The 12,418-nt window shown below is 51.3% G+C and overlaps 1 protein-coding gene across 3 annotated transcripts in view; it reads right to left on the bottom strand.

Annotated features, from left to right (window-relative positions):
• Positions 1 to 12,418, bottom strand: part of Msh6 (DNA mismatch repair protein Msh6) — a 102,322-nt gene that overhangs the window by 48,640 nt on the left and 41,264 nt on the right. For all 3 annotated transcript variants that reach the window (XM_077705085.1, XM_077705086.1, XM_077705087.1), the window contains 4 exons: positions 8,229 to 8,298; positions 6,694 to 6,787; positions 6,520 to 6,625; positions 2,313 to 2,475 (listed from right to left, as the gene is read on the bottom strand). In XM_077705085.1, coding sequence (XP_077561211.1) covers positions 2,313 to 2,475; positions 6,520 to 6,625; positions 6,694 to 6,787; positions 8,229 to 8,298 — 433 coding nt within the window. The remainder of the gene's footprint in view (positions 1 to 2,312; positions 2,476 to 6,519; positions 6,626 to 6,693; positions 6,788 to 8,228; positions 8,299 to 12,418) is intronic.

Here is a 12,418-nt window from a genome sequence, read left to right as displayed (position 1 = left end):
ACAGTATTTTTCTGCTGCAGCACACAGTTCGAGTGAGCATGCAATCCGAGTAACTTCGCCAGACGGTGCTGTCCCCAAAACTGATTGGGCACCGCTTTGTTGACATCCAGAAAGGCCACAGCCGTTGCCGTTTTGTTTTGCAGACTTCCGCCGTTGAAGAGTGACACCCATCCTTTTCTAAATGGCGAGCAAGCTGCAGGCAGTTCCACGCTCCTCAGCTCCCTTCCTCCACTTGGGAAATGACGGCTTCCCTGTCTCGTAGCCATAAAGACTTCCGCTTTCGAGCTGGCGCAGGCATCTTTGACCGGAGAAGAGGCGCCGAACAGCGTGCACAAACGAACGCATGCACATTGTTCGGCAGTGGCCCGCTAGCGATGCCCAAGCCAAAGCCACGAGTCCCCATGTGTCGCCCCCTGGTGGTGTCGCTGTGACGCTGCCTCCATAGGTACCTGCTCTTATATGAGGGGTCTCTCATCATGTTTTCACTTACTGATCAACCCTTCGATAAATGTAGGCACCCGGAGACTAAAATAAGCACAAAAATTGCTGAAGCATATAGAAAAAGTTTTGTTATAATGTATGTTTCACCCCCCAGAAATTATGAAATAGTTCTGCTTCATGACTGTGTTCACATTGTTTTGTACAACAGCTTCTACAAGCTTTATATTCCTTTTACTCCCCACAGAAGAAGAATCATAGATGTCGAGCTCACAAGCCAGGTGAATAGGCAGGGCACACCGCTTCTTTCCGCTGTGTGCTCTGGCTATTCATCAGGCTTGCAGGACTCGACATCTGCGGTGCTTCATGACCGGGAGCTATGCGATTGGGAGAGCGCGCTGTGCACTCCCGGTATTCTTGGCTGGCGCAGAAGCCCACACACGCGGTCGCATGGCGGCAAGCTTTAACCACTTCCACTGCTGGGGCTTCTCGTCATAATTTCATGGCTGGCTGAACCATCGTGATTGCTGAACTGCGCACGTTTGTCGTCCCCTTTGATTCCACAACGGACGCAACTGCAATTGGCCACTGGTGGCACCGCATCTAACGTCTGTTACAAGCGAGACTGTTGACCATAATTCAAAGATAACTTGTCCTTTATAGCCAACCATCTTCTACACCCGATGTCTGTCACAAAAGAGGTCAATTTAATGGCAAAGATAGGGCGGCCATCCATGTGGGTGGACAGTGTTTCGATTACACCCGATTGTCTCTTACATCCACGCCTCTGATAACGAGGCTCAACTGTATGAGCTAGTGTTGCCAGCATGAGAGCACCTAGACCTAATTTGCGACGCTATGGCTACATCTTGAAAAAATGAAAGGGAAGCGGGTGAGAGAAATGCCCGCTCTGTTTGCTCATTTCTCGGCAAATCACTTGCCGTTGCCGGTTGAACAAAAGCCGAGTGAGTTAAGAAATCTTTCAGTTAAAACAATATTTCATCCAGCCTTCATGTCCCTTTCAGGTTAGGTGAGGCGACGCTAAAGTATGAACTTAAAGTCTATTGTCATCTTGCATAGAGACTCCGTGGCAGCAGCGATGAAGGATTCACGCCAAGTAGCCAACCACGTGCCCCTCTCATGCGCCCCACATGCCGGCAACCGCTGCACAGGAAGGCATTTCCCGACAACAAAAGCCACTGGGAGGAGGCAGAGAGCATGCTGCGAGCATGCCGTGGCCACCACGCTACCGTCCACCGCTCCTGCCAAACCCTCCACTCCATCCACTCGGGACCTTCTTGCAGCCTGTGCCCGGAGGAGTAGGCCATTTTTACACCCCTGGGCATGCTGTTGCACTCAAATAAAGAACAGTGCTCAATGGCCTCCCACCACGGAGGCTGCCAGCACCGATGCTGCTCACTTTAAACAATACGGCCATCCACAACACGGCGTCTGCTGAAACCATCTTTTGTCATTTTTGTCTTCTCTCTGTGTGCTGCAATTGGAAAAAAAAAAAAAAAACGTCGTATAAAAAAAAACACTTCGTTCCGTTATGCCTTGGGGGCCTTGAAAGTATGCTGAATAAATTAATGGGCACGGCCCAATGCTCTTGGAAGCTGCTGCAGCCGCCAAGCCTACTTTTGTAGCACCGAGGCTCTGCCTCCTACTGGCATTTGAGAAGCGTATAAAACACCCTTTGAGACGAGCAAGTCAGGCCATCAGTTCCTCGCACCTGCAGACCTCCTTACTTTGGCCCCCTGTGAGCCGCCACACGTACGCTGAAGCGACCACTTTTTCCCCCCATTGGCCGGAGGCAAACAGAGGACCGGGCGATGGCCTGCGGGTCACGCAGGTTGGGCAGCGAAGAGCCCCACCTGGCCAAGAGGCGCTCGAGGTCGGGCAGGGTGCGCAGCAGGTCGCGCGTCTGCCGGGCCTCGTCGGGGAAGGCCAGCAGGTCAGCCACCGCCCGCTGCCGCTCCTCAATCAGCGGCACCCGGCACGGGGGGGCACACAGCCACTGCTGGAACAGCCGCCGGCCTGCACCACCACCAGCACCAGCAGCAGCGGTGAGCCACACACTCCTACCGCCGCTGGTCCACAGGATACCGGCGAAATGCAGGCGCTCTTACATCGCTCACAAAGGACACTGTTTGCCTGCGCGAGCACACTAGCAAGCTTGCACGCCTCTACAGTCGGCTTGTGCAGAACCCCACTGATTCGTCCCACGGACTTATGACAACCCACTTCTTGCGACGGATCACTGCAGACAGCGCCACGGAGTGCATGCGAACTGCGCGTCAGCCAAATCGCCCGGCAGCCATCTTGTTGTTGGTGTTAGAGCGCCCTTATGGTGTTACAGGAGTGAGACAGCTGAATCAGATTTGAGAGCACTTTTTGGAGCAGCGAAATCTCGATTTCGGAGCAGAAGAACCTTGATTTGGAGCAGAAGAAGGACATTTATTATGTCACCTTAGGAGCCTAAAAAGTCAAATTTTTGGCAACTCACGTGCACATTTTAATTGGTTTTGAACATACATAACACTGAAACAGCCTTTCAGTAAAGTTTTTTCTACCAGAGCACTACATTTTTACAAAGGATTTTTAAATTCTCTGACACTATGCATAGATAGCCTGGAGCGCCGTTGAGAATATCGGATTGAAAAACTAAGCAATTGTACGACATTTTATCATCATGTAACTGCTGAAATTGTTATTTTTTAAATCCCAGACTGGGCTTTATGCAGATGTGTAGAGCCACGGCAAAAGTTGTGCAAAGCGAGGTGACAGTCGGCGCAACGTCGGTATGTTTAGCAACCTCCCTCTTGTGATTAAATTTCACGTCAGACAGATGAACCATTATTACTAGTGTCCCGTCTGCTTGAACATTTTGCAGCGATGTAGCCTGTGCCGCCACTGCTGCAGTGCCGATCGTCCTATTCCCACCGCTCGCAAGCTCGCTGTCAAAGGCAGCAATAACTCAGCGTTTTATAACACCGCCATGAGTCCGAAATTTCACTTCAAGCACGCACCGCGCCTCACACTCAAGGCCCAAACACGGCAAATTCGCGGCCACCACATTGTTTTTGAACTCCCGTCTTTCGAGTCGCGCAACTCCCTGCAACAGATGAAACGACTAAACGTAAACGTGTTAAAAAGTTTGTCTGAGATGGGCGTAGGTGTGTTTCTTGGAGGCACAGTAGTTTTGGTTTGTGATTTGAGAGTATATCATATATATCATCAAGGTTGTTCAACAGCTCCCTACAATTCCACTGAATAACACTTTCAGCAGCCATAAATACCAAGAGAAGAGGAATACAGATCATGAGATGTTCTTTTTCCATTAAAAGGGTCATTAGTGAAGGAGTTTTCTTTCTGGAGCCCTTTGAGTAGTTTACCTAGGTCGCCGAGTTAGTTCCCGGTGTAGTGATCTTGAACGACTTTGGTTTGTTTGATTTACCCGGACCTGCGGCGCTCCTGTTGTGTTTCAGGAGCGTGTGTGCTTGGAGAGACATCCATGGCCTTATCCAAGGTTTCTGAAGGAGAAGTGTCAGTGGAGACACTGTTTGTGCTAGAGGCCGCAGCCACAGCACTGGACATTGCTGCAACAGCAGTGACCGCAGGAGCAGCCTTCTGCTGTTTTGCAGATGTCCGGGATGGAGCTAGATCATCATTCATCTGGACTGAGCTCGTGCTTGAGGCCTTAGGCACAGCACCAGAGCTCGTGCTGGAAACTTTAGGAGCAGCACAGGAGGTCGCGCTGGGGGCCTTTGGCACAGCACTGGAGGAGAGTGTAGCAGTAGAAGCCACGGGAGCAACTTTCTGCTGCTGAGCGGGGGGCTGTGGCGGGACCAGGTTGCGCTGGGCGCCCGCATCCACTAGACGATGCTCCACCCCCCGGCGAGCAGCGTCTGCGTAACTTCTGCCTGAAAGCAGGACATGCTTCAGGCGTGCTTGCACAGAAGATAGGTTTTCAGTTACTTTGAGTTAAATTATTTCTTTTTCCTTTTTGAACGCGAGACATGCACGTGAGTACGCAGAGTGTGGTTCACCAAAGTTTGGACATTTCACTTGTTCTTTTTTGCAGTCATCACTGGTGCGGTCAGCACTTGCGCAGTGAGCACAGGTGGGTCGGCCACGACAAGACTGAGTTCCGTGGCCATACTTCTGGCACTTGAAACACCTTTGAGGACTAGGTATGTAAGGGCGTACTGGACAGGATATGAAGGCAGCATGGACGAATTCAGGAAGCGTTGGACAGTTGACACCTGCGCGACGCATGGTGATCTGCCGCACAACCGTGACGCCCTAGTCCCTCAGTCCTTCAAGCAAATCCTCATCTGTCTCGTGAAGCAGTTCCCTCTCAGAGATCACGCCTTGCGTTGTATTCAGGCTACGATGTCGTGCGACCGTTACTTTGAGTTCAGCCAGGGTGTTCTGTTTTAGTAGGTTCCGACTTTGGTTCTTTCGTTGCACCTCTACCAGCAGAGCACCAGAGGCTAGTTTCTTAGCTTGGTAATCCCGGCCGACAACGCTTTCAAGGCCCGTTTCAATGAGAAAGACAGATTTTTTAGCAAGTGGTGCATTTTCGTCTTCGGAGTGGAAAACAATGTATTTTGTGAAAGTTTCACCTCGGGAGACTGGTTTCAGTTGTGTTACCTCGGTGCGGCCCCTTTTAGAAGGCCGATCAGTTTTTTGGGGGGAGGATAGAAAAAGTCATATGAACATGGAATCAATTCGGCGGCAGAGCCGGTCGCCCACCACCGAGCCCAACAAGGGAACTTAACGTTAAAGTACACGCTAACCGTTACCCTGCCGCTATAACCCTATACTTGGTACCAAGGTTGATATCCTTGCGCAGGGTTAACCCTCGCCACCAGGAAGAATGTAGAAATGAGGAAGAAAAGAGATGACAGGACAGGGGTAGGAGAGGAGACAGGAAAGTGAAAAAGTGGAGAGGGAGGGAGGAAAAGGCGACTGGCTGATTCCCCCCCCGTGGGTCAGACCGGGGGTACCGTCTGCGAGAAGCGGAGGCCGAAGTGGCGTGTTGCCGCTGCTGGGGGGCCTTAAAGTCCAAAACAACCCCAACTTTGGCTCGGCCACCAGGTTTCCCTTTTCCCCGAACACGGCAAAGCCACGCACAGCCGGGACGTGGGTGGGTCCAACCCACATGTGCTCGGGTCCGTGGTGTTGCAAGACACGAAGTGCCTACGGCAGTAGGCCCCCCTGCAGAGCTCGGGACTGTGGTGGCGCTACTCACCAAAACACCTTGAGTACACAAGGTGCCCCCTGCCGGGGATATTCTTGGTGAGTCGCGGTCCCTTTGAAGAACAGAAACGAAAGGGCACGGTTGACCACAGGCATTCAACGGAGTGGCATGCCAATGGCAGTGTGCGAAATACTGTCAACAGCGTGTCCCGTTTTCTTTTCTGTTTGTATTCGTCAACTTTTAGCTGCTTTCCACCACAGCTTGCGGGACTGAATGGAATTTGCCACACAAAGCGAGGAGAGGACATTCACTTATTGTCATTGATTAAAAAAAAAAAAGCAATTTTTGCATTGTACCTTCACGAACGTTTGCGCGAAAGTTCCATAAATAAAACAACTTAAACGGAATGATTCTAAAAGCTGCTGTTATTCTTTCCCAACGGGAACGACCCCTGGCTGTCACTCCGTAGTCTGGAGTGAACTTGCGGCAGTCCAGTTCAGGTCGGAATCGCTGTTCCGGCGTCAGCTCAGAGGCTGCTCAGCTGTTCAACGTGAAGCAACAAACGACGGCCTCGAAAGCACCCGGGGAGGCAGTGGCTCAGCGCGCAATACGTACGCACAGCTGAGCTGGCGACTGCACGCACTGTGCAAGTCAGGTGCAATGACCGAGCCACTCTCTAGCACACAAAGGAAATCAAAACCAACACTCTTTGTTCGCTAATTACAGCTTTATACGCTGAAGGCTTTTTGAAAGAGCTAGCATTCATTACTGAGGCAACCGCTCATAAGTATTTTGCTTCAGTTAAATAAGTACTAAACAACTTTTTCGCAAGCCGACTGCAACTAACTGGCCAGCCTGCAGACGCAGCCACCCACCGAAAGGGGTGCAGCAGCAGTCCATGGTGGCGAGCAGTGTGCCCTGGGTGCCGCCCGAGGCGTTGCGCAGCACCTCCAGGTTCTGCAGGCACACCCCGTCCAGGACCTGCACCCGGGGGGCACTCTGTGACGAGGGGGGCCCGGCATGGGGGGAGGGGCCGAGCGGGCGCTCACCATGTTGGCGCGGGCGAGTCCCTGCGGAGGCACGTAGCGCTCGAAGCTGCGCATGGTCAGCACCTCCTCCTCAATCAGGCACTCGCGCAGGTACCTGCAACCAGGCCTCCCATGCAGCTGAGCCAGGGAACACAGCCCTCCCCTGATAGGCTAGAGCGGGTACGGGGGCATGTTTGCCTCCACCTAAAAAGCACTAAAGGACCCCGTCACATGGCACACCGAGTGCGAACGACAGAAGCTTCCGCTGGTACCAGCTGTGCTTGTTCGGGACCAACAGAAACGTTAATGATGATTGCAGCGATGACAAACTAATTAATTGCAACGCAAGGCTCTCAACTACACTTCACAACGCCTCTGCCCTTTAAATTTGTCAAGCCAAAACAAATGAGCATTTTCTAAATAAACAAAAGGGCACCACTGCTCCTGCAGACGTACAGTATAACCTCATCACAACCGACCGTGATTGTAGTGATCATGATTTCAGTCTGCTGTGAAAGAAGTACGAACAATGCAAATACCGTTACACGTTACAGACTGATGGAATCGTGCACGGGGTCTGTTAAAATAAGAGTTTACACTTTTCAGCCATTAAAAAAAAAAGAGAAATGAAGGTACATGGGTCTTTTTTCAAGATTCAGTTACAACTGAAACAGGATGCTATTTAGGCCGACAAACCTTCAGTAGACTGGCGGTTTCATCCTCCTGCGACACTACGAAGCACTTCACAATATCCTGACGTCTCCCATGTTGTACCCTCTCTGTGTTTTCATTCTTTCTGTTCTTCAACGTGACCTGGCATTTCCATGCTCTTGTAAAGGTCTTCTTGCTAAGCTCAGAGATCTAGCCGTTCGTACTGTATGAGGGCTTACGTTTTTTGTTTCAGCTATGGTAACTATCATATGCAAACATGTGACCTGTTACCCTAACAGTGTTAAATTGCAAATCCTGACTCACTGCCACGACATCACACTTGCACAGAGTGCAAGGTCATCAATGCATGCCCTGCTTTTGGCAAGCAAGAAATTTCCCCTCTACTGCCCCACAATTATATTTAGTTGAATCTAGTTGCTTTTGTTTGATCACAATTGCAAACTAGAAACACAAACGATACAATCATATGAAATGAAAGGTTGTCTACATTTGAAAAGTCCACTGCAAAGGTGAAAAAATGGACTGGCAAGCCTTTCAAAGCAGTCTTTCAACATTCGAACGTATGTTGTAGCATAATCCGCAGTAAAAGAAGTTTTATCAATAGCTCAGATGGGATTATGAACAAACATTGCCAATCATTGCCATTGAACAAACATTGCCAATCAGCCAGTGACACGATCTGAACATTTGCTGTAACGAGGTCACACTGTATTACGTGAATGTCCCAAGGTGAGGCAAGTGAGCAGCACCTGGGCAGCAGCGAACCCTGCCCAGCCTTTGCCTTTTTTTCCCATACAGCAACGCGTGATCTCTGCAGCTGGCTAGCCCAGCCCCTCGTTCAGTGCACTGATGCGAATGTGTGGCTACGGCCCCCAGGCACTCACCACACACAGGCGCCCAGGGCTTTCAGGGCGAGGCAGCCATCCGGCCGAGGGGTGAGGTTGGTCGGGTCCTCTGTGGGAAGCAAGGCACAGCCCGTGAGGGGGACACGGGCAGTCTCGCTTCTACAGCGCAGGAAAGGCCGCACACTCTCACCAAAGCCCCTCCCGCATGATGGAACAGCAGTGCACTTTCCACGCCTGAACTGTTGCACCTGAGGCACGAGATTGATTGACTTCAGGGTATAACGCGCCAACGCAACGCAGGCAATGAGGCACGCCGTAGTGGCGGGTTCCGGATTAAGTTCGACCGGCTGGGGATCTTCAACGTGCTAGCACGCATTTTGCTCCAATTAAGGTCTGTTCTTAAAGGGGCCCTAAACAAAGTTCCAAACGTTACGATTTTGTGTGCGCAATCCAAGGAGCGTCCTGCCCCCAAAACAGCTCAAAAGCAATGACCGTTCACAGAGTTATCGTTCACTCACAAGGGCCCGTTCCTTCAAAGCCCTGTGGATGGTACGAGCGGAGCAGCGCCGAGAAAAGCAACATGTAGACACCAGCCGAGGCGCAGGCTTGCGCAGCCCTCGGCTCTGCTGCGTTGACGGGGGCGTCCCCAGCTGGCACTCCCCGCATCAGCTCTGCTTGCGTGCGCAGAGGAAGCAGCGGCCACTTGGGGGGTCCCAAACATCTCCACCGACCAAGATTTCCACCCGCTAGCGTTTCTTGCGTGCGGCAAGCAACAGGTCCTCCCGAGGCTGGGTCACGCAGAAAAGGCTTAGCATCGCCGCACTTATTCGATCACCGCTTCACAAAGCTGCGCGACAATCCCAGCGCAATTTTTCCCCGCGCTTGTGAGCTGACTTTCGGCAAAAGTTCCGCTCTGGCAGCCAGTGGCCCGTTTTAGCTGCTGCGGTACATGCCGTGCAACGCATGCACCGCACAGCGGGCAGACGCACGCGTAGGGGCGTTTCCGCCTGCAGTGTTTTTCCCCGTTATTAACAACTTGTAAATAACCACAAACTTTTGGGGGGCCCCCAATGCTTGGTTCCCATTTAGGAACTGCAAGTGCGCCACATTTGCGCAACGCAGCAACCAGCGGCCGCATCGCATCTTGTTGCCACGCAGCTTGTTTCCACCTGCCTGAACGTAAAAACAAAACCACACACGTGATGCTGTGCTGAAAAATTGTGCTAGGAATTGTGATCAGCACTGCTAGTGAAAGCAACGACCCAATATCTGCACAAGCTCCCTGCATCCACAAAACCCAAGTTGGCCCCGCATCATTAGGGGAAAAACACATTTCTAAAGCTCGCCACAAGCGAATTTATTATGCTAATGCTTCCCTCAGGTTCTCCTATTCTAAGGAAAGATTCCCCAAAAGACTTTCTGGCTCGTATCTAAGCGGAACGTGGCAACTGGTGTGCTAGCTGCAGCCCCGTCAGAGTTGCTGGTTACACATGTACCACTAGTTCCAGGGAAGTCATTTCGACATTACCGAAGCTCTTTATGCCGTGGCTAATTGCTTTTATGCAATTATGCCGTGGCTAACTGCCAGCTTTTCTTTTGCGGTCTCCACTTCTCGCAGGAGCCTGACTCGGCCATCGTGACTAGGACCAGCCTTGGCTGGGTCACAACACCACTGCTAGGCTGCCTGAGCTTCTTCAGCTGCAATGTGTTCTTGCTAATTTTCGCTGAACGTTCGTACAGCTCTCCAGACCTCTGGTGTCACATTGAAGTGACTTGCATCTCCTTGAAAGCGCTCGGAGAACGAAAGGGTGTGCCTGATGCCATTAACATTTTGTATCGTCAACGAAGCCCTTTCATTAAGGTGCCGGCAGTTCACACTGAAGCCCCTTTCCACATCCGTGTTCCTATGTAGAATGCAAAGCAACGCCTTCACTAGGTCAAGAGACGGTCTTTGGCTTTGTTTTCAGCCTCCTTCTGCTCAGAAATCTGCTGCCACTACTTGTCAATTTCTGTAGACAGATCTGATTCAACTACTAATAAATACATAAATAAACATGTTCGAGCTGGAGGAGCGTGTATTCATCCATCAAAGCAAAGGCACCGCAGGGTTTGATCACTTGCGGCAGCCTGGTAGCTGGTGCCCTGAAATGAGCGCAAGGGGACTTCTCTTCCCTCAACTGTGGAAGCTCAAGGAGCGCAGGCTCTGCAAAACGACACTGTCGAAAGGCAGCCGCGACAGAATGTACCGGGTGCATTTTATGTAAATGCTTCTAGCGCCCAACCTAACTGTCTGTTTCTCTCCGGGTTCCCAAGGCGTGCTACATGTCCTCTCCGACTTCTACTGTCACTTTTCAATTTGCAGGGGATTAGGTTTGCAACAACTCTGGCTTTCTTTCAGCGGTAGGACTCTGTCTTCATGGAGCGCCCACCCAGCTTGTGAAAGAGGGTCACCTATTATGATCATTGAGTAGGTGGACCAACAGCTAACTTATCTGACACGAAGACAAAAAAAATCCGTGAAAACGTCGACCAAATTCTTAACAAAGAGTAGCTTGCAAAGAAAGTTTTATCAAAAAATGCTTTCCTGAAGCGTTTCTGTAGCGCTTCTGTTTCTGTTTCTGAACGACATGTTGAGTCAGACAAGATCACTTTCTTCGAAGCTCAAAACTGTTCAATGAACCGGCTTACAGCCGGTCCCTTTCGTCCCTTTCCCCTTCCCTGCTGCCTACCCTTGCAATGCCCTCTCCATCTCGACCCCTCAGAAATAGTCAGGTGAACTCCTGCCAAACTTTTCTGCGTGAACCCGCAGAAAACGCGCTGCGCACACCACAGGCACGCTGACGCTGCCGCGAAACCACCCGCACGCTGCGCGCTGCGCGGCCGGCGGCAGCAATATGGTGGTGGCTTCGGCCGCGAAGTGGTGTGGGGAGCTTGAGGGACCGCTTCTAAGCACTCTCTAAAATGCTGCTCAAGGCACACACGAAGTTGCTTGCGTGGTAAAGGAGCTGATAATGTGGACGAAAACGGTACTATCAAACGTCATCCGCGCAGCTAGTGAAAGCGCTCATGCAATATCTGCCGGGGTTGTAAGCCTAAACATCTCTGGCGGAGCCAGCAGACTGTCTCGAGCGTTTTTTTCTCTTACGCACAACGCCAACGCGCCCGAATCGCGTGGAAAAACGCTCCATGTGGTTCACGCTTTGCACGTGATTCGTGTGCGTCGGCATTGTGTGCGCGATATTTTCAAGCCCGCATCGATGATATCACGCCCGCAGCACCTTTTACGTCGCTCAGGAACTGATGCACGACGCACGCGACAGTGGAAGGAGCTTGCCGACTTGCCCCAATGGGGAGGCGCGCACCCCATGACGCAAGTTTCGAAGCGCTCGAGCGGCTCGAGAGAGCAAGCTGGCTCAGACAGAGGTGTTTAGGCTTCCCACCCTGGCAGATATTGCAGGGGTGCTTTCACTAGCGGTGCAGATGATGTTTTTTAGTACCGTTTGCGTCCACATATCAGCTCCTTTACCGCACAAGCAACTTCGTGTGTGCCTTGAGCAGCATTTTAGAGAGCGGTTAGAAGCAGTCACTTGAGATCCCCACACAACACTTCGTGGCCGAAGCCGCCGCCATGTTGCCGCCGCCAGCCACACCGCACGCAGCGTGCAGGTGTTCTGCGGCAGCGTCAGCGCGCCTGTGGCGTGCGCAGAGCGTTTTTGCGAGCAGAAAACACTCAAAGATTCCATCCTCTTCAATGCTCGTGGCGTAAAGAGCACGCCACATCGAGGAAACCCGGCGAAACGAAGCTTCGGCGCAAGATGGGCGCAGATTGCTTGAAATCAGAGTCCTTGTAGCAGGATGTAGCAGGATTTGCCTTTTGGCGCAGTTAGGCACAATTGGCGCAGCTATCACATCACTGCTGATATGATACCAAATGCATTTCTGAAGCGATATTGTGTATGGGTCTCATTTTCTTTTAGAATTTTCACTGTGTCTTTGCAGAAAGCCATTGTGCCGAGTGAATGGCTTCTGGTGAGAATCGTGCCGATATTTAAGGGGGCACCTGGGTCTTTGGGATGAAAAAATTGCCCAAAAAAAGCTTTTTTTAGGTATCACTTTTCTCTTCGTTTTTTTCCTCTGAAAATTCCATACATGGAACCGTACCAGGTACTTATAAAAAATATAGAGGCCCGATTTCAACAAATAAATAATTATTTTCCCATAATTCTCCA

This window comes from Haemaphysalis longicornis, unplaced genomic scaffold (assembly GCF_048455015.1).
Source record: "Haemaphysalis longicornis isolate Haplotype H1 unplaced genomic scaffold, Haemaphysalis longicornis Haplotype H1 scaffold_3, whole genome shotgun sequence".
Classification (NCBI taxonomy): domain Eukaryota; kingdom Metazoa; phylum Arthropoda; class Arachnida; order Ixodida; family Ixodidae; genus Haemaphysalis; species Haemaphysalis longicornis.
The sequence above is the reverse complement of the archived record's forward strand: the minus strand, read 5'-3'. Positions and strand labels throughout refer to the sequence as shown.